At 38.8% G+C, this 22556-nt stretch overlaps 2 protein-coding genes across 3 annotated transcripts in view; one reads left to right on the plus strand and one right to left on the minus strand.

The window, feature by feature from the left end:
• The window catches only part of r3hcc1l (R3H domain and coiled-coil containing 1-like), an 8841-nt gene extending 3791 nt beyond the window's left edge, over positions 1–5050 (minus strand). The window contains exons 1-6 of the mRNA XM_067440746.1: positions 4968–5050; positions 3973–4461; positions 3690–3877; positions 3014–3084; positions 121–216; positions 1–20 (exon numbers count right to left, since the gene is read on the minus strand). The exon at positions 1–20 is cut by the window's left edge and continues 121 nt beyond it. Of these exons, the coding sequence (XP_067296847.1) occupies positions 1–20; positions 121–216; positions 3014–3084; positions 3690–3877; positions 3973–4455 (858 nt within the window). The 5' untranslated portion in view covers positions 4456–4461; positions 4968–5050. The remainder of the gene's footprint in view (positions 21–120; positions 217–3013; positions 3085–3689; positions 3878–3972; positions 4462–4967) is intronic.
• Positions 5051–5426: 376 nt separating this feature from the next.
• crtac1a (cartilage acidic protein 1a) lies at positions 5427–21263 on the plus strand. 2 transcript variants are annotated; one of them, XM_067440751.1, is made up of 14 exons: positions 5427–5554; positions 6101–6300; positions 7974–8170; positions 11260–11396; positions 12242–12398; positions 13002–13136; positions 13214–13350; positions 14320–14456; positions 14533–14615; positions 14703–14803; positions 15861–16029; positions 16804–16949; positions 17241–17283; positions 20527–21263. In XM_067440751.1, exons 2-14 carry the CDS (start codon positions 6107–6109, stop codon positions 20643–20645), a joined length of 1755 nt encoding a protein of 584 aa, XP_067296852.1. In that variant the 5' UTR covers positions 5427–5554; positions 6101–6106; the 3' UTR covers positions 20646–21263. The 2 variants fall into 2 exon arrangements, with proteins under 2 accessions (XP_067296852.1, XP_067296853.1); XM_067440752.1 differs by lacking the exon at positions 20527–21263 and adding an exon at positions 19674–19900.
• Positions 21264–22556: the final 1293 nt, after the last annotated feature.

A 22556-nucleotide genomic window follows, 5' to 3' on the forward strand; every position in this document is an offset into this window, starting at 1 on the left:
TTTAGCCGGCAGCAGGTAATCTACAGACAAAACCAGGTTTGGGGAAAACAGGATTAGAGAAACCACTAATTAAAGCCAGAAGCCGTTCAAACAAGTGAAGAAGAGGAGGAGGAGGAGTACCGGAGCAGCTGCGCGCTTTGGCTTTAGTGGCGTTTGATGATTTGGAGAGAGGCCTGACCTTCATCATGGGGTTCTTCATCCTCAGAGCATCACGAGCTACACACACACACACACACACACACAAAATTAAAGAGGAAGGTCTCATTTTGGGGGTTTAAGGGATGTTTGTGTGGGACGCTACTGATATTTACATTCTTTGAGCATAAGCTGGATAAGTATTGAACACATTAAAGGATTAGTTCACTTTAGAATGAAATGTCCTGATATTTTCCTCACCCCCATCTCATCTGAGATGCTCATGTCTTTTAGCCTAGAAATCTAGACGCACCCTAGCGGCAACAAATTTAATTTGCCCGCGAGTGTCGTCTAGCAACTCTCAATACCCTTCTGAGCTGTAAACGCCAAACTCTTGCCGGGCCAATCACATCGTGTATAGAGTCGGTGGGCGGGGCCATAATGACGACGGCCGAGTTGCGTTTGTGTGCTTCTAGTAAACACAGAAACTGGCGAACGGCGGTCTGTCGAATCAGCTTTGACTGCGATTCTGGAAGACTTGGAGTTAAGCTTTTCTCTGAGAAAAGAACAAAGAACGGCACTGAAGTCATTCTTAAAAAGGGAAGATGTGTTCAGAGTTTAGCCGACCGGATACGGCGAATGTTTAATCAGTCAGCGAGCTCTGCTTCACCTTCGTTGCTCTGGTTGGTTGTAGCGCTATCCTATCGCGTGCAGAGGGAGTTTGAAAGACAACCGTTTATCCGCCCCTCGGATTGAGCTGTCTATGGTGAGTTTACAGACCAAACATCTTGATGTGGGTCTGGCTTGTCAGGCTACATGTCTTTCTTTCTTCAGTCAAAAAGAAATTATGTTTTTTTGAGGAAAGCATTCTAGGATTTTTCTCCTCATGATGGACTTCAGTGGGAACCAGCGGCTGAAGGTCCACATCACTGCAGTGTCAGAGGCTCTGATGATCCCAGAGGAGTAGACAAACCATCGGCCATTTTCCCCAAAAATACATTTGTATATACCTTTTAACCAGAAAAGCTGGACTTCGGTGTTCTGCTTTTGCACGGTGTACGTCATCACATAATAAAACGAGCGTGCAGACAAACAGCCTTTAGAAAAATAACAGTACAACAAGGATGCCGGATGCTTTTTAACTGACTTTGAGATGGAGTTTCTCGGCACTGGCGTGACCTTTCCGGCGTGATGATGTCATACGTCGCAAAGAAGCAAAACACCAGTCGAGCATTTGTGGTGACAAGTACATACATTTGTATTTATTTTTTAGAAAATGGCCGCTGGTTTGTCTCCTCCTCTGGGATCATCAGAGCCTCTGAAGCTCTTCCTCTGACACTGCAGTGATGTGGACCTTCAGCCGCTGGTTCCCACTGAAGTCCATCATGAGGAGAAACCCGGGAATGGTTTCCTCAAAAAACTTTTTTTTTTCAACTGAAGAAAGAAAGACATGAGCATCTTGGATGAGATGTTGGGTAAGTTTCCTGAGGGTGAGGAAAATATCAGACAGTTTTAACTCTGAAGTGACCTACTCCTTTAAACTAGCCAGCAGTCAATTAAAGGTGCAGGAAGCGATTTCTGAGAGACTGTATTGGTTAATTATATCACGTTATTAATCCAGATCTCATACAAGAACTTTATGCAGCAACATCTTGAATTTTGGGAGCATTTGTATACATATTTGTTGGCATTCCCTCAATTTCTGAACCGGCATAATGCATAAATCAAAGTAGAAATAAGTTATTGATTGCATCTGAAGCAGAAAGATTTACATCGAAACACATTAATGATGTTCATAAATAAATCAGGTAATGCCCCGGTCATTCAGTGATACCCCAGCAGCCGTGGCCTTGAAACAAAATCCAGAGACCAAGACCGTCAAAAAATGGTCTTAATTGTCTGCTGCTCAGTGGCAGATCGGAAAGCTCTACAGAGGGTCATCAATTCAGCACAAAAAATCATTGGATGCCCTCTGCCTTCCCTTAAGGAACTTTACACCACACGCTGCCTTAGTAGAGCGGAAAACATTTTAAAGGACCGGTCCCATCCTGGACATCAACTGTTTAAATTGCTGCCTTCTGGCAAACGCTTTAGGTCCATTAAATCACGAACCAACAGACTCAAAAACAGTTTTTACCCCAGTGCAATAAGGGAACTGAACACTGCAAGCGCCTGCACACACACACACACACTCATACACATAACTAAATCATGCACTAATCTAATGGGACTTCTTATATTTATACTTATTTTGTGTGTAATATGCAGTTCGTACTGCTTACGAATAGTTTTAGTTGCACTAATTATAGGTGATTGCACTGAATGGATTGCACTAAATTTCGCTATACTTGATATAGTGACAATAAAAGAATCTTGAATCTTGAATCTTAAGACCGGCCTCAGGTACTACAAATTTGACACAATCCCTCAATTTCTGAACCAGCATTATAAATTAATCAAATTAGAAATAAGTTATTGATTGCATCTGAAGAAAGCTTTACAATGCACATGTAATTTAGTGATATCCCAGCAGTCGTGGTCTTGAAACAAAATCCAGAGTCCTTTTAGTCTGAGACCGAGACCGTCAAAAAATGGTCTTAGGACCGGTCTCAGGTACTACACTACTGGCGGTGACTGGCAAACGCTGCCGGCGAAAGAGTTAAAGACAAGAAATAATGTAAATTTAAAACAAAACGGCTTGGTAAAGACGTAATAAAGCTCCTCTCAGGTCATGATGTAAATATTTTAAAACTCTTATTTGAATCCTCAGACTTTTGTTTCATTGTCACAGCACTGATGGCAAGTCCTAAAACACGGCACAGAGGTTAACCCATCATGCCATGTTCCTCCAGGACCGCCATCAGGAGGACTCACTGACCTGCGATCGGACTGGAGAACAAGCCCAGGACGTGTGTGTCGTCAATCCACTTGATGTCGAACCCCTTCTGCCTGAACACACACACACACACACAATTAATAACAGCAGCCATTTCTGTAGACGATTCTGTCAGCCAAATCCCTTAGACTTTACATTTTCAACATATCTTATATTATTATCATACCATCTAAAATGAATTGATGATGGTGAAAGCGGTGACAATGATAAATTTTACATAGGAGGAAAAAAGGACACTAACTAATACAATGATGGCGGTATGATGATGATAAGGAGTGATGGTAGTGATAATATAATAAATAGTAAATGGGTAATGCTGCTCATGAATACACACACCTAGACTCACACACACACTTTTATTTCACTTCTAGAATTATGTAATTACTCGATTGTCAGTTACTGCTCTATTATGGTTTGTATGTCTGTTTGCCAATAAAAAAATAATACAAAAAAGACGTAACATTTTCAGTTAACACATCAATAATTCACCAACACACTGGCTTTTTCACGGTTCTCAGATGCTGGTTAATGTTACATGACACCATAGCTTACAATACAAATATAAATGTCTTAAAATTCTTCGTTTCTAATGTTAAAACCCTTGCGCTTTTATTTAGGTGAAATAAATGCTGTGAACGTCTGTCCACAAAAACCTTACTGGAAAGAGCTGAAGGATCGGATCAAGTCCTCCGTCTTGAACTCGGAAGGAAACTCGTAAATCTCAACGATGTGTGACAGTTCGTCGTCCCGAAGCTCCACCTCTTCATCGTCCTCTGGGGACCAATTATAGTAGTCGAAACGCGCCTCCTGCATGGAGCCCTTCTTGCGGCCCTCGGTCAGAGACATCTGGAACAGGAAGAAGCATGTTATGCCGTTATTAAAGGGACAGTTCAATCAAAAACGTGTGTTTAGCACCGTTGAGTCCTCTTTGTAACTCTTACCTCCTCCATCAAATGGGGGTCAAGACAGTCCCCCTCATCATTAAACAGAGAATCCCAGTTTTCCCCTTCCTCCTCCTCTTCCTCCTCCTCCTCCTCCTCTTTTGGCATCCCTTCATGTTCTAGTGCACTACTTGTGTCCTTAACTCTGGATGCGGTGTCCATGTCATCTTTGGACTCCTCTTTTTCTCTTTGCCCGTCCAGATTTTCTTTATCTCCATCTCTCCGTCCCCCGTCATCCTGTTTTACCTCTCCATTCGGGGTCTCTGTCGCTTTGGCTTTGTCCTTCTTGTTCTTGCGGGCCTTGTCGGTGTACCGGGGCCTGGGTCTGGATTTCTTGTCGTCTCCTGTTTGGGGCTTGTCTTTGGGGTCTGTTTTCTCAGCCTGGCGTTTCTTGGGCACGTAGATTTCCATGGCGGGCTTCTTAGTTCGGACGGGGGGAGCCGTTTTGGACCCCTCCTCTTGCTGGGCTGCTTCTGTCTCCATAGGGATCTGTTTAAGGAAAATGTGTTTAGAATAGTCTTTTAACTTACCATTCAAAGTATGCAGAATCACACACTGACTAGGCTATGTACAGATTACCTACATGTATAGAGTATCATACTATATCTGACAAAACTTGACCCTTATTCCTGGTTTCATACACAGAGTCTTGATTTTTATGAATTATGATGTCTAAAAGTACGATTTTTTTATTAAGTCGGATTAAAAAAAATTGTAAATAATTGTTTTACATTTTCAAGATAATAAATAGACAGTTTTTGCAATGTAAAACAAAAAGATTAAGTGACGACCGTGAATTGTTGTGAATTTAAAAGGTCAACATCCGTGTTTTAAATGCTATTTTTAAATTTTAAACTGTATGCAGTTCATATTCATAACATAAACACTGAGTGTAACATTATTCAGAAACCAAAACAACTATATAGTAACAGCCAAACCTTCCATGACCGTATAATGCGCTTTAGTATTATAACGCGATTTAATGTTCTACTTACGTCTCAATATTTTTCAGCTCGCCGAAACAGTGAAACCATGACCGGATGTTTGGAGACAAACGGGCGTCATGACGTCATGACCGGAAACCCTTTTGTGGGAGTTGTAGTTTAATAGTGTAGTTTTTGAGCGATGCACATTACATATTATACAGTTCGTTCTTAAACTGCGAAAAGCACGAGCGATATCATTGAAATCACGACCTTGTCGTGGTCACGATTAATTATGTTTGCAGTGCTTTTGATGTGTTTCAGTAACAAATTTACAGTAAACATCAATATTATTAATAAACAATAAATGCAAGTCTGATTATTTTTAGTCAACTAAATTTATTTGAAGTCTGTGAATGTAATATTTGAGTAAATCTGTTTGTTTTTGTTGGATCGTTAACGCCCTCTTTCCTCTTGCGGGTTTGTGATTGGTCAAACCTCCAACGCTTGTTAGGTACTCGACGGTGATTGGCCAGTCGCTTACACAAGGGCTTGTGTAAGGTGGCTGCATTGAAGTTGTGTAAGGAGCGAAAAAAGCAGAAATCAAACATTATTTTCCAAGCGTTTGAGTCAAGCCACTTGTTGGAAACTCTGGAAGCGTGAGTATACTTTATAATCCCCCACAATCAGCACGACAAGTGGATATGACACATTATTATTTATATTTGTGAAGCAAAAATAACACGTCTCTCTTTTGGGGTGATGGGGATGTCTTTATGCATGAATAACATCTCTTAGGCTTATAGTTCCTGTCTGAAAGTTATTTTGTTTGTATTCTTAAATGCAAAATCACATATTTGTGCTCCATATGCCTCTTTATTCTTTATTTTAGGAAGAATAGCAAATTAATAATAATAATAATAGATCTTATCTATAACGCACTTTTCATTCCGAAGAATCTCAAAGTGCAGCAATGGAAAAGGGAAAAATAATAAAAATGAATAAAAAATAAAAATATAGAATTAAACTAATAATTAACACATAAAAGCCTTTCTGAACTTGCAATACTTGAAAATAATTTGTACAAGCAAAAGTGTACAAGCAATGTCATTAATCTTATCACATACACATATTAGATGTGATTCATATTGTAAGTATGAAAACTGTTGTGAAATAATGTAAAATGTCTGCTGTTTGATTGGCAGGTGGAGATGATGATGAGGATGTGGTGGGCGTGTCTTCTCGGTTTGGGGCTGTCTGCTCTCTCCAGAGCTCAGCCCATGTTCTCCGTCACCACGGATACAGTTCTGCCTCCTGATGCCCTTCACAACCCCACCCAGCTGAATTATGGGATGGCGGTGACAGATGTAGATGGAGACGGAGATCTGGAGGTGGTGGTGGCCGGGTAAACATCTTCTTCATCTATGATCTATCCACAAACTGGAAAGAAGAGGACAGAAAAAAACTTTCTTCAATGTTAAAGATTATTTTTTAAAGACCACTACATTTTTGCATCCAGTGTCGGGGAAAGTTACTCTTGAAAGTAATGTCACAATATTGTATTACTCCCCCTAAATGAGTAACTAATTGCATTACTTAGTTACTTTTTATGGAAAGTAATGTATTGCATATTATTGTTTTGTGTTACTTTACTTTTTCTCACCTGGCCTAGGCTTGCTTATTTATTTTTTATTAACAATATAATGTATATATATATTGTTATATAATATATATATATATGTATATATACCGGTATCTGATTATATATATTATATTATCTATCACTCTATTTATCTATCTACAAGTTGAAAACTATAGGAAAAAAAGGAATAATATTTTCCTAAAAGATAATGCAGACATAACTTTTGCAAGCTTACATTAATGAATATACTAATATAATATACACATAATATAATAACAGGTGTTAAAGAGTCAAGGGTCAAAAAGCCCAACTAAAGCAAACACTGATCCCCATATTGGGGATTACAAACTTCTGTAGTTTAATCAGTGCAAATATATGCACGGTCTACTGTCCCAACACTCTTTTGTAAGCCTGTGTATTAACTATTTACAACTTTGAGTTAAACACCAAATCTAAGGCAATCGGTTTCCACATATTTGTCTAATTATGTAAAAAAGTTGGTCTGTCACGAAAACTACTTTTTGTTTTGTGATATATGGTCCCAGAAATAATTGCGATAAACGATATTATTGTCATTTCATATTTTATGCCATTGAATATATAATCCTGATATAACAGCAGAATAATGCAAGTAGACCTACACACTTTCATATGACAGCCTTTTAATTCTTTAGATCAGGGAAATTAAGGGTAAAAAATATATTATCCTAAAAAAAATTTTTTTAAAAAGTAAATAAACATTTTCCCTTGTTAGATAACTGTTGATAACTGTTGATAACTGTTTAACAAACTGTTTCTCACCTGTGGATAACGGCTCTGTGTGTGAAGGAACTGCTCGAGAACCGCTTTCACCTCCGTCATGGAAAACATACAAGATGACACAACAATCCAGTAAAGTGTTGGTGACGTTCATTATCATGTCAACATAATGGGCGATATATTGCATTACAAAAAAAAATTGAGGTCATGTAGATATATTGTGCGATATATTGATTTATTGATTATTGCGACAGGCCTATGAACAAGCTTGTTAATAAAATGAGTTCAGTGTACCTAAATCTATAAGTTATCTTAAATAAGTAATTAACTTGAAAAATTGAGTTGACAATACTCAGGTTTTGTAAGTAACCTCTTAGAATAGAACTGCATATCAACTGGTATGTCAGGAGATAATGGGGATCTTAAAAAGAAACAAAGTAACCTCTAGTTGCCTCTACTAAGTTGAAGTAAGTTTTATCAACTCAAAAATGATGAACTAATTTACTTAGAAAAACTAGGTAAACCCATTGCCTTAGAATTTTCTAGCAAAGTCAACTCGTTCCTTTTACTGTGTGGTGGTGTGTATGTGTGATAATGAAGCTTATTTTTAAGGCTGTTAATATTTTTTCTGGACATAGCGTCACCCATTAAGGCTGTTGTTCTTTGTCCATTGTCAGGTATAACGGCCCAAACCTGGTTCTGAAGTATGACCGTACCCAAAACAAACTAGTGAACATTGCGGTGGACGACCTCAGTTCTCCTTACTACGCCCTGAGAGACCCGCAGGGGAACGCCATCGGAGTGACGGCCTGCGATGTGGACGGAGACGGCAGAGAGGAGATCTACTTCCTCAACACCAACAACGCCTTCTCAGGTAAGCGGAAAAATGTGTGTCCCATACACTCCAAAAAAAGAGTACAAAACGGCACCTTTTAAGGTACAAGTGGACATCACTGGGGTGGGACTCTTAAAGGTACATTTTTGTACCTCTAAGTCAGGGTAGGGAAGTTCAGTCCTAAAGATTTGATGTCCTCCAGAGTTTAGCTCCAACCCTACTAAGCCACCACAGTGTAAAACTCATGGGTCCCAGCATGCATTGCAGCATTAAGTATGTCACCATTGTTTAGATTTATAGGCTGATTCTTGATATCTGTGTGTGTCTAAACTTTGATCCCCCTTGGAATGTTTTTAAAAATCTAAATTTAGAATGTATGTGGCAAGAAAGTATTGTTGGTGAATATTATTTAATAATATTTTTAGTCAGTGATGAGTTTACTTAAACATTTTTTTTCATGGTCATTTTTGTTTACGGCTTCTTTAGTTTTGAACAGATTATGTGTTTTGTTAAAACTGTAACACAAACTCAAATAAAAGCCAAAGCCCCGTTTCGACCGCAGGAACTTTACCCAGGAACTTTGGGTGGTACTCGGTGTGTTTAGACCGCAGGAACCGGGGTCTAAATAAAGTCCCGGGTAAATATTTCCCCGTTCAAACGGCCTTGCTCGCGAGGTAGTACTTTTTCAAAGTTCAGGAGCTTTCGAGGGCGGGACTTGGGCGCTGAACGTGCTGATTGGTTGAGCTCACGCAGCATTTTATTTCAACCGAGGTTCGTCGTGCGTTCAGTAAATATCAGTCTTGCTCTCTGTCTGATGGCGCACGTTCGTCTCAGCCATCTCACGATCAATTTCCGTAATAGCTGATAATAATAAACATTGTTTCTGAGACAAGGTTTCTGAATATGCTGCGCTTTTCTGTCGTCGTTAATTTCCTCTTTAGTAAACCTAACGTTATCCATAACCAGCAAAAGCAGCACAGCTTGAATCTCTTCCACACTCGTTATTCATTTTTTTACAGTCTATTTTTCACCATGTAAACGACCTGACCGATTACTATAAGTGTGCGTCGTTACATGACGTGACAGCGCGCGCCGCGCTCATGTTGACACGAGAGGAAAGCTCATTTTTCTGAGGGGTAAACTTTTATTTCGTAAGTTATGAAGATAATGTTGGAGTAATGACACAGCGTATATTGCCCCAGGCTGTTTTTACTTTAACTGCGCCTGACAGAAGAATTTTTTTCCTGAGATGATTATTACACTTTACAACAAATAAATAGCTATAAATAATACTGTATTAGTGCTGTTGGCCGTTAAGAGTTGCTATGGCTACAGTAAACACACTCCAGCTGCTGGAGAAAACAGCGTTGACATTTTTGGTGCGGCAAACAAACTGCATGTGACAAAATGATTGCAATTGAAAGTCATCACATGTAAACACCAGATCGGTTTAGATAACGTCTCATGTAAACAGTCCACTAAATCTTTCAGTCGGTACACACAAAAATGATTACTGTCCGTCACTGACTTGGAGGAGCAGTCGCACGCAGTCCTACATCACCGGACTAATCTGCCTAATCTTCTCTGAACTTTATTTAGCGGTGGAAACGCAGACAGCTGCAGGTCTGGAGGGAGAAAAGTTCCTGTAAAAAATGTTCCTGGTACAAATTGTTCTGGATAATTTTGGTGAAACGGGGCTCAAGTCAAACTGCCCAACTAAAGGAAACAGTGATCTCCATAATGGTGACCAAACATTTTCAATAAAACATAATTTTCAATAAACTTCTTGGAGCATCTGTTAATTCTTGGAGCCAAACTCTGCAGGACAGTGACTCTTTAGGACTGAACCCAGAGGTGGTAAAAGTACTCAAAAGTTATACTCGAGTGAAAGTATATATACCTAAATAAAAAAATACTCCAGTAAAAGTAGAAAGTCCTCCATTCAAACATCACTTGAGTAAAAGTACAAAAGTATAAGATTTAAAACGTACTCAAGTACCGAAAGTAAAAAGTAAATATTCAAATTAACTGTAAATATCAATAATTAAGCAGATAAAATCTTTTGGGACTGATATGCAATGCTTTAATTGAACAAATGATAAGATTAGATACTGCAATTAAGAATTTATTAGATTTGCACTTAATAGGAGACAATGAAGCACCTTAACGCAGTATATGATTTAAACTTAAAATAGACATGTTCCATAACATTAGCTTCATAAAACAGATGAGGAGCAAGATACTATTAACTAATTCAAAATTAATTCAAAAGCCATAACCACAATGACATATTACGTAACAATTAGTTAATAGTCATGTGCCTCAACAAGTAAAGTCATATTATAATTTTGCCAATTGTTATGATTAATGATGAATAAAACACAACTGAGAGTCGGAATGCATGGCTTTGAATACATGAATTTACATTATTAGTTCATGTAATATGTTATTAGGGAATTAATGATGTCATATTTAATTAATAGCAATTCATATATTACTTAATCTATTAATCATAGAGAATGTTCATTAGTTGCTGATGCAGTAATCATTAATAAATGGTTTAGTTCTTCATTAGTAATACATTAACTCATGATTATCTGTGCATTAGTTAGGCATGAATTATAATAGTGCACCTGTATTGTAAAATGTTACCGATGTTTTCAAAGTAAATAGTGTGCCGCAAAATAAAAAAGTTGGGGAAACACTGAGCTAACGTTAGTGTGGCAAACCTGACCTGTCAGCCTTGTCAAGTCTATAGGCTACCCGACTGGATCATCCATGAATGACCAGACCGGTTTGGAAATCAAGTGTAATAAATACTTAATACTTGGAGCGGGCATGGGGAAATGTATTGGAGTAAAAAGTAAACTTTGCCTTTAATATTGTAGTGGAGTAAGAGTAAAAGTAGATGCAAATAAAATATACTCAAGTAAAGTACAGATCCCCGAAAAAAATACTTAAGTAAAGTATCAAAGTATTTTTACTTGATTACTTACCACCCCTGACTGAACCCTGCTCTAAGTAGAGGAAAACAATGGCATAATAGTACCCTAAGGACCAACTGTGTACTGTTAAAGGTACAGTTGTACGTTTTGTATAACTGGAACAAAATTGTACCTCCACTGAAGGTCGGGCGACATACGCAGACAAACTCTTCAAACTGCGCAACGGTCGTTTCGAGGATCTACTCGGCGATGACATCAACGTGCGGAGAGGAGTGGCCAATCGCATGGCAGGACGCTCTGTAGCTTGTGTTGACAGAAAGGTACTTAATTGTTCATCTCTTTATTATTTATTGTGCACATATTATAATCTGTCTTGCATTAAAGGGTTAGTTCACCCAAAAATGACATTTATGTCATTAACTCCTCCCCCTTACGGGTCGTTCCACACCCCTAAGACCTCCGTTCATCTTCACACACAGTTTAAGATATTTTATATTTAGTCCGAGAGCGTATGCAAGTGTATGCACACTATACTGTCCATGTCCAGAAAGGGAATAAAAACATCATCAGAGTAGTCCATATGAGACATCAGTGGGTTAATCAGAGTCTCTTGAAGCATCCAAAATACATTTGGGTCCAAAAATAACAAAAACTACGACTTTATTCAGCATTGTCGGGTTTGTTTTCAAACCTCAAATAAAGATTCAAATGGTTATGAATCAGCGTATTGATTCACGTTTCGGATCGCCAATGTCACGTGATTTGTCAAACTGCTGAAATGATTCACTGATTGATTCACTGATTCATGACCGTTTGAATCTTTATTTGAGGGTTAAAAACGCGGAAGAGAAGCCAATGCTGAATAAAGTCGTAGTTTTTGTTATTTTTGGACCCAAATGTATTTTGGATGCTTCAAGAGACTCTGATTAACCCACTGATGTCTCATATGGACTACTCTGATGATGTTTTTATTCCCTTTCTGGACATGGACAGTATAGTGTGCATACACTTGCATACGCTCTCAGACTAAATATAAAATATCTTAAACTGTGTGTGAAGAGGAACGGAGGTCTTACGGGTGAGGAACGACATTAGGGAGAGGAGTTAATGACATACATTTCATTTTTGGATGAACTAACCCTTTAATTAAATCATGCTGATGTAGGGAACAGGTCGATATGCCATTTACGTGGCGAACTACGCCAGTGGTAACATGGGGCCGCACGCGCTCATAGAGATGGACGAAGCCGCCAGTGATGTGAAGAAAGGCGTCGTCGCGCTGTCTGATGTTGCTCCACTCGTCAACGTTAACAAGTACACAGGTCAGAGGCTGTAGTGTAACTTTCTGGAGCTTGTTAGGGGAATATTATTGGTATATGTATATAAATGTAAAGGGGGGGTCAAAGTATAACATGTCCCTATACTTCTTTTTTTTGAAACGCTGTATTTTTCTTCTATTCTCCCTTTACTCCACACCGCTGTCTCCACTGTCCTTTGAACGGCTCGTTTGCTTCCTGCTTCTATGAAGCCCATCCCTCTGAAAAACGCAATGGTCTTAGATTGGTTAGATGGCCAAATTTAGTTTCCTGTATTTTTATTGGCTGAAGTGCCAAGCACAGGTTGTCATGGAAACGCCACGCCCCTTTCCATTACGGGCAGAAGTCACATCTGCGGAGACTAGCGAGGGTTTATGATGTCACCAACCCAGGAAGAAGCTCGTTGTAGTCCAAACCGGCCATTTTTGTAGGCAATAAACTGCCGTAACTTTAAAAGACAATATCTCCGTTTGCATTGAACTTCCAGCGCTGTAACTTTGCAGATACTGTTTATCCTCAAGCAGCAACATTACAAACTAACTAAAGGTAAAAAAGTGAAATTGCATGCGACCACCCCTTTAAAAATCGAAACGTTATGTATGTTGTAAGGTGGCCGTGGTGTAGTTGTGGGTCCAATCCTCAGCGACGCAAGATCTGACATTTTCTGTGACAATGAAAATGGACCCAACTTCCTGTTCCAGAACAACGGTGATGGGACCTTTAAAGACGTGGCGGCCGAGGCAGGTGAGACTCCTGACTTCACACGCACAGTAATGATTTTCAGTGCTAGCCCAGTCTAATGTCTTCGGTCGTGATGGCAGGGGTTGAAGACAGATATCAGCATGGCAGAGGTGTGGCGCTAGCCGACTTTAACGGCGACGGGAAAACGGACATCGTTTACGGCAACTGGAACGGCCCACACCGCCTGTACCTGCAGGACAGCCAGAAGAGGTTCAAGGTGAGAGACATGTGATAAATCATGCTAGCGACATGCTAATTCAATGCTAACACCACGGTAAAACATGTTAACAAAATGATAAATAATGCTAACAACATGCTAAATAATGCTAACATCATACTAATTCATGTTATCAGCATGTTAAACCATGCTTGGAACATGCTAGACTATGCTAGCAAAATGTTAAAAATGCTAGCAACATCATACTAACAGCTTGTTAAAACATGTTAGCGATATTCTGATTAATGCTTGCAGAATGATAAACCATGCTAGCAACATGTTAATTCATGGTAACAAAATGTCAAAACATGCTATCAAAATGCTAAAACATACATGTTGGTAAATGTCAATTCATGACATCACCAAGTTAAATAATGCTAGCCAAATATTAAACCATGCTATCAATGAGCTAAACAAACGACGTTAGCTAACAAATTCATATTAATATGTGAAATAATGCTATAAAATTTTTAAATAATTCTAGCAACTTGTTAAATCATGCTAGCAACATGTTAATCATGTTAGTAAAAGGTTAATTTGTGCCAAAACATGCTAGTAGAATGTTAACTCATGCTAGCAACATGTTAACGCATTCAAACATGTTAACAAAATGCTAAATCATGTTATCAACATGTTAAATCACACCAGCAACATATTCATTTTAACAACATGTTAAACATGCTAATAACATGCTAATGCATGTTAAAAACAAATTCATGATAAATCATGTTGACAACATGCTAAAACATGTTAGCAACACTCTAATTCATGCTAACAAAATGCTAGTTACATGTTAAATCATACTAGCAAAATGCTAAGTCATGCTAGCAATGTGCTAAAAAAAAAGTTATAAAACTTTCAATCCTTCGTACAGATTTGTCAAGCTAACATCAAAGCTTGTCCTAATGTGTCTTTATAAATCTGTAGCCATGATCTGTGAATATGAATGAGTCTGCTGTGCGGTTGCAGGACGTCGCCACACCGGCCTTCGCCACGCCGTCCCCCATTCGCACCGTCATCGCTGCCGACTTTGACAACGATCTTCAGCTTGAAGTCTTCTTCAATAACATCGCCTACCGAGGAAACGCCCCCAATAGACTCTTCAGGTACTTATTCAAAATATTAATAACCACTAATGTGATATGAATGATACTGAATCAACACTGCCTCGTGGCTGTTTAGGGTGTCGAGGAAGCATAAATCTGACCCTGACGTCACAGAGCTGGATGTGGGCGGGGCCTCTGACCCTCAGGGGCGGGGCACAGGTGAGATCACCTGACCAGCATCACATGACCAGAGCCACTTGAGCGTCATGGCTTTCTATAGCATCTGATGAATGGGTGTGTGTGCAGGTGCCACAGTCACAGATTTTGACGGAGATGGCCTGCTGGATCTGCTGGTGGCTCACGGCGAGAGCGCCTCACAGCCCATCTCTGTGTTTAGGGTCAACCAGGTATGCCAGAAAGCTTACAGCCAATGGAAAACACATGACATTTCAGAGTTTTCCATACATTTTTATATTGAAATCCTGTGTAAATAACAGGGATGCAACAATTCTCAATATAATATGGCACCATTCGGTACGGCATTCACGGTTCAATACGCGCTTGTGAATTGCGGTTTTGCATTTAATTAATTATTTCTGTTTCTCTCCATTTAAAATATTTCTCTCAGTTTATTACAGCTGTGTTTTAGTTTTCCCGTGAGTCTACGCTACAGTTATTCACAGTCACCAAAGTTCATTATTTGCATGCGTTTTAAAGCCTTGCTGGTTAAACATTTGATCGTGTGCTTATGCACTGTTTTACATTCGCTGAGCGCGCGCACTAAAAGCCTGTCGAACACACGTGATTACTGGAGTAAGTAGTCTTACTGCGCTAATACTGTCAAATACACACAAGGTTAACATATATAAACACAGTCGGTTATGTCTAAAGTAAAAAATCACGTGTGTCTGTATATGAGATGCGAGCAGGTCGTGAACATTTGTCCTTAAAGGGACAGTTCACCTCAAAAATGATGTTAATAAAACAACAAAAGACAAAGAGAAAATCACACTGCTCTTGAATAATAATAAAAACTTTAATACAGTAGCTTTTAATCAATGTATATTGTTTATTGAAGACTATGTAGTTTTAATTTTAGCCTACATTTATTAATTCAATTTCATACTTAAATGCTACTGTACATCTCTGAGCTGCCACTGTAAATCTTTATATATATTTATTTTATATTATACAATGCACTAGGAATGTGTACAAGGGTTTTTTAAAGTAAAGTCTTAAGCTTAAGTAAGGTTTTTCAAGTATTTTAAGTAAAATAAATAAAGAGTATTGCAATAAAAAAAAATAATGTTCCTGTGGCCTAAGAATAGAATAGCAAAAAAACGAACCGAAAGCCGTGGTTAAAAACCGAGGTGTGTATTGACCTGTAGACTGACTGTATTGTTGCATTCCTAGTAAATAAACATGTGTTAGTCATCTCAGCCCTTTGTGTTGTCCTGTCCGCAGGGCTCCAGCAATAAGTGGCTGCGTGTGGTGCCCCGCACACGCTTCGGGGCGTTCGCTCGTGGGGCGAAGGTGGTGATGTTCACGAAACACAGCGGCGCTCACACTCGCATCATTGACGGAGGCTCGGGGTATCTGTGTGAGATGGAGCCCGTGGCTCACTTTGGTTTAGGTACAGGCACTTCATCTGCATCTTACGTGGTTTCTGCAAACATCTGAATCAGCCAAGCGGCAACTTCCCCAGTTTCTGTAGAAGCCAATACGGAAGTGACTTAAACTGCAGTTCCTCAACTGCCCACTAGAGCGGCTCCTGAAGAAGCACAATCACATTGAGCTTCATGTTAAAATGCCCAACTTTACAGCAGAAAAAAACATGTTTACAGCTTGAGACCAATTGTGGTTTTGGACTATACGGCTAATTTTGCCCTTCATGACGACTGTGAGAGGGTGAATTTATTTTATAACTCATTCGTTTACATTATAAAACGCCTTAAAGTTCTGCATAATTAAGGGCGTGGTCAGTTTGATTGACAGGTGGATAGCCATTTATCTGCTGTCTGTTAGTCATCACGTCACCTAAGCTCCGCCCACGTCCCGCCTCTTTGCACATTTTCTGTTATCTGGGCCAAGATGGCAACGACCAGCTCGTCTCTACTTTACGCTTCAGAACGGCACTTCAGAATCCTATGGGTGACGTCACGGACAATACGTCCATATTTTTTACAGTCTGTGGAATCAGCACAATTGTTTTCAACACTGATAATAATCAGAAATCTTAAGCATCAAATCATCATATCAGAATGATTTCTGAAGAATCATGTGACACTGAAGACTGAAATTCAGCTTTGATCACAGGAATAAATTACATCTTACAATATATTCACATATTAAATTGTAATAATATTGCACAATATGGGAGTCATGGTCTCATGTCATTGGCTCTTAGGAACCGATGAGGCCACCAGCATTGAAGTCTATTGGCCGGACGGCCGCTCCATCGCTCGGCCGCTCGAGTCTGCTGAGATGAACACAGTCATTGAGATCGCATATCCTAATGAGGGGGAGGAGTCAGCCCTCACCTCTGACGCACAGGTACAGGTGCATGCAAATGAGGAGGAGGAGTCAGTGCTCAGCTCACACACGCAGGTGTGCAGATATGTGAGAAAAGTGTCGGACAAAGCACAAATGTATTCTTTTTTTTTACTGAAACAAAGAACACATTTTTCATGGATGTTATAATATCAGTACATATAATTTTTCCAACAACTTGATATACAATATCACACTTTCATCAATTTCTCCCAGAGCTTGTTACATTTTTCAGATTTACAGATGTATTTTCTGATGGTCATTGGTTGAATGTTCTGCATTGGTTCTTTGCAGTGTGGAGAGGGATTCACAGTGAACACGATCGGCCGCTGTGGGGGTAAGAGCTCAGCACTATCAGTCTACAGTCATCTGTGAAGGACATGCTCAGGGTCCAAAATGAACATGTGCCAAACTATGAGTACAAATGGGAGAATATTACATATGGTTTAAATTATAAGAGCAGCCATATGACCCTGTAGCCCAAGACTGGGCTGAGTCTGGTCAGTTCCTGGATGGGAGAAACGGCTTCTGCTGGAAGAGCTGTTAGTCGAGTCAGCTTCATTTATTAAGTGCTTTTCACAATATAGATTGCTTCAAAGCAGCTTTACAGTGATAACAGGAAATGAATGGAAGAGAGATTTTTTTGGCTGTACATCGGCTCTAGATAAAAGTTATTGTCCAGCTAAAGAACGTTTTTGATTGATTAATATCCGTTGTAGAGACTCATTAGTTATTTACTTTGTGGCGACTTACACAACACTATTTTCATCCAAAATAGAAAAACTCTCGATGTGTTTCTGTCACTCATCCACACGGCAACAGCAACTGATCGGTGGCTAGAGAACGCAAACCCCGAAACAGCTTTTGAAATAGTTATCATCTGTAAACGAAAAAAAAAGTGAATCCGTGAGAACGGTGACTGCATGCATGTTAGCATGTTTGGTCCATAGGCAAGCGCGTCTGAATGCGTATGTCACAGCCGCCTAGTTTTTTTTTACAAAATGACCACCAAATTACTGGCGTGCACAATACAGGGTGTTTAGTCATTTCAAATAACGTTTTCACCTGTAGAGTAGGGGTGTAACAATACACTTGTCACGATTTTATATAAATCCCGATACGATATGTATCCCGATATTTAAACCAATTTTTTTTTATTTTATTTTTTTATTATTATTAAAATAATATTATTATTCATGTTATATTATTAGGACCCACAAATATTCCCCATTATATTCAACACTATATATAGTCGTTTAATAATGTCACTCCGTAAATGTACATTTTTTCATCTCGTCCCGCTTCTCCTGCTATTGATGCACTATAAGAGTAAACCATCTACAATGCTTTGAACAATCATACTACTAAAACTAAATGTGATCTGGTGATTTAAATGATGTTTTTGCGCTTTGACTTTGAGGAGTGTGTGCGCTTCAGATGATCAATGCAATCCGTCACAGCTCTAATCGCAAGAAAGCTCGTCAAACTGACCGCTCTCAAACTGTAAATGTTTAGCTCATACAATAATTTAATTCTGCATTTACTCACTCTCATGTTGTTTTCGCGCGTCACGCAATCATCTGAACGTCCGTGTTCAGGCTACTAGAGTAATGTGCGTCGTTGTAAATCTGTTCATCATAAGCCATCGTTCGTGTCTCTTCAGAAGACTTGGATTTGGAATAATGGACTTTATAAAGGGAGGGACAGAAATCTCTCAGGTTTCATGAAGAATATGTTTGGAAGTTAAACGAAAAATGCCATGATGGTGAGTACATGATATTTAATTTACATTTGTGGTACATTTGTAAATTTGTGTTTTGGTGAATTATACCTAGGCCTACTACAGCAAGTTTAGCCTTGAAAAAAAAAAACACGATATATCGTGAATCATATCGTTTCCATCGTCACATTTTATATCGCGATATATTGTTACACCCCTAGTACAGAGGAAAACTGAAGTGAAGGAGGACTTCACAGGGGAGAGTCTAGTCTAGGTCTCTGCTGACACTTCAGGGCTGCGTTATGGTCATGTCTAGGCTATCTGGTCTGGATACGGCCTGGATCTGGCAGACTACGGTAAACTTCAGGATAAACAGGGAGACCAATATTAGCGTAGAGGCCATTCCTCTTGTGATGTAACGAGTACATCAGGCCAGCAGGGGGCGCTTGCCCATTGGCCTGTCCATCATGGCCTCCTAATATAATCCCCCTCTCCTGATTGGCTTCATCACTCGGTCTGCTCTCCACCAATCAGCTAATGTGTGTGTGGTGGGCCTTCTGGTGCAATATGGCTGCCGTCTCATCATCCAGGTGGTGCTGCACATTGGGGGTGCTTGAGGACACCCTCTATTTGTAAAGAGCTATGAGTACTGAGAAAAGCGCTATTTAAATGTAACAAATTATAATTAATAATAATACGACCATTGCTGAAATGAGCAGTGCGTTTTTAAATTAGTGCAACACAATTCATGACTAGTGAGAAACATTTAGGCTTAGGGCATTTTCTCAATAACAAAAAACTAATTTTGGACCCTGTGTACACCTGTTTGGCATATTCTCATGCATATTTAATTGTGCTCTGATTGGCTAGGGATAAGATTTAACATGACAGCTCAGCTCTCCAGAGCAGATTTATAGAAAATGTGTAATATAATGCAAAGGTTGAATATGTGGTAGCTCCTGGGAATGAATCTTTAGCAAATGTTCTCTCTCTCGCCCCGTAAACAGTGACAGCCTGAGTGTTTTCTTCATCATGATCTCAGTAAACCAGACGTTTCTGAACTCCTTCATTACTCAACCACAGATCTTCTGCTACTGAACACTCGAGCTGTTCCTCCATTACGTGTCGAACTACAGCTGAAAATGTTTACAGAGCATCGAATGTTCCCATTGTTTTCTGATTCTCGTTTACTTTACGTTGGATTTGGAATAAAAATAAAGAGATTGTGAGTCTGCGAGTGTGTGTCCGTCCTCTTGCTGTTCGTTCCCTTCTGCAAACACATTTCACAAGTAACAGGGTTCACACAAGCGCTTCAATTGGACCTTTTCAAAATTGAAGTCCTGAAAAAAACGCCCATATTTATGAAGAGGTGCATGAATTATTGAACTGTACAGTCAAACCAAAATGTATTCACACACCTTCAACATTTTCTCATAATATTTATTCGCTATCGTTTAGAAAATGGTCATAAAATATGAAAAAAACTCAGAGTTAAACTGTGTCAGTGCAAATTCCTCTTGATAATGTCAGATAACTTTGATAGAAAGGGATGTGATGGATTACAATCAGCAGGTCAATTCAAGTGCACAATTAGATTATACCAATTTAGCTCAAGCAATGCTTCATTGTGTTCAGTGTGTGGTGTCAAAGGTCACATTAGTAATTAAAGAAAAAACACTTCAGCAATGCTCGGATCGAAGGGTCTGGATCATTTTGCTCCCAAATGGTAGTCACCTCCACTGGCTCCTTTCACATCCGTTTCCTCATTCTTTCCACATTACAATCTTCATCTCTTCTTTCTCATACCTGTATCGTCAGTCCTGCTTCTTCATCATCATCCCTCTCTCTCTCTCTCTCTAGCGGTGGCCTTCAGGCTCTTCAGGTCTTCTTCTCCTGCCTGGTCTAGTTTTGGTCTTGCTGAGCTCCTCCTGGTCTCAGCGTCTCTGTGTGTGTCTCAGACAGCAGCGTTGAGTGTCTGAAACCTCTGTGTTGTGGTCATCCTCACAGCATGATGAAGAACGACCTCTGAGTGACCAGAGGAGCAGCAGTCGTTCTTTTGGACCTCAAGAGACCGACTGACCGACCGAAAGACACAGCGGTGCTGTGAAAGTGTTTTTGCATGACTGTTTGTCTCTATAAAGAGAAGATGATCAGTGTCAAAGTCAAAGGCTGAACCGGACGAGCCCCCGATGATGACATGTTGATCTTATTCTCCTCAGACCTGACCTGCTGACTCTATAAGACTAAATCTAAAGAAATTATATTTTGCATATTATTATTTCTCAGTGTTTTAAGTAAAAAAAAAATTATGGAACAAATTTTTTTGGGGGGGGATTTTGCCAATTGTGTATCTATTTTTCCCCCTCAGAATTCTGAGTTGACATTCGTAATTCTGAACTGTCCTGCGCCCACTAGTAAAAAAATATAAACATGTCTTAATTTTTGGTTTGACTGTACATGAAATTAGAGACATTTTGCATGACTATAAATGTGATATTGCTCATAAATATTCAACCATATGAAACATATGAAAAAAAAGAATTCTTGATGTAAATAGTACATTCATGAGAAAACATCTGTTTGAATAAGGTTACCTGACATTGCAGATGCTGCACTTTTTTTTGTACCATTTTGTTTTATTAGTGTGTTTTTAAATATCTGTTTTCCTTTTTTAAATAATTTGAAAGATAATAAAGATATTGTTTGATAAGTGAGATCTCTGATCCTTGAAAACCAAAGCAGTAGTCAAGACCACCTAAACCCAGACCAGACCAGACCAGTTCTCCTTTAATTAATCTAAAAGAGCCATATCTACTGTCTGAGAAATGACTTTTATTAATGATTAAATACAATTAGTAAGACTCTATAGCGCTGTTACCAATCAAACTAACAATACAATTCACGGCAGAAGTTGCATCTGATTTGGTACAATTAAACCTTCATAAATACTGTTCTGATTCATTTAACATTAAAACATTAACATAATTTAACAATCACAGAATCATATATGCAACCAGTTTGTTCAAAGCAGTTGATTTAATAACGAAACGTTGCCGAATTAGCAAAGACAGTATAAAATGTGTAATTTAATATTAACTTCTTGTTAATTGAACGTTTGTAAATCAATATAATTTGCAATCACGCTTATATTCATGAAAACAGCTCTCCTGCTCCTGTGATATTGCTGAATTATATTCTATGTTATATAAAAAACTAAATCTCTGAATTTTGTGGGCATTTATATGATTTTTGGGAATTTTTGAGGCAATGCTGCATTGCTTTTGAACCCGGCAGCACAATAACACAAGAAATCACATTACAAAGAAGTTTGATTCAGTGACATTGATTGCATTTTAAGCAGTACGTGTTACATCAAATCCCATTAATGATGTTAAATCAGACAGTGCACCAGAAAATGAGTGATATTCTTGCAGTTCTGGTCTTGACTGGTGTTGAGGTAAAATCCAGAGTCCACTAAGCCCGAGACCGAGACCTTAAAAAATGGTCTTAAGACCGATCTCGAGTACTACAACACTAGAGTTGACATCTCACAATTCTCTCTTTCTTATTTTTTTCTTTTCTTCTCTGAATTCTGAGTTGACATCTCAAAATGATCTTTTATCTTTTTTTCTCTTTTTTCAGAATTCTCAGTTGACATCTCACAATTCTCAGATTTTGATACTTTTTTTTTCTTTTTTTTCTTGGAATTCTCAGTTGACATCTCACTTTTTTTTTTTTTTTTTTTTTTTTTCGGAATTCTTAGTTGACATCTCAAATCTTATTTTTTTTTTCTTTCAGAATTCTCATTTGACATCTCACATTTTTTTTTTTTTTTTTTTCCGGAATTCTCATTTGACATCTCACATTTTTTTTTTTTTTTTTTTTTTCCC

This window comes from Pseudorasbora parva, chromosome 4, assembly GCF_024679245.1.
Source record: "Pseudorasbora parva isolate DD20220531a chromosome 4, ASM2467924v1, whole genome shotgun sequence".
In the NCBI taxonomy this organism is placed as follows: domain Eukaryota; kingdom Metazoa; phylum Chordata; class Actinopteri; order Cypriniformes; family Gobionidae; genus Pseudorasbora; species Pseudorasbora parva.

Coding starts and splice junctions, on each gene's coding strand:
- crtac1a (XM_067440751.1), top strand. CDS start 6,107: ATGATGATGAGGATGTGGTGGGCGTGTCTTCTCGGTTTGGGGCTGTCT. Junction 8,171..11,259: donor CACCAACAACGCCTTCTCAG/GTAAGCGGAAAA, acceptor CCTCCACTGAAG/GTCGGGCGACATACGCAGAC. Junction 16,030..16,803: donor CGTGGCTCACTTTGGTTTAG/GTACAGGCACTT, acceptor ATTGGCTCTTAG/GAACCGATGAGGCCACCAGC.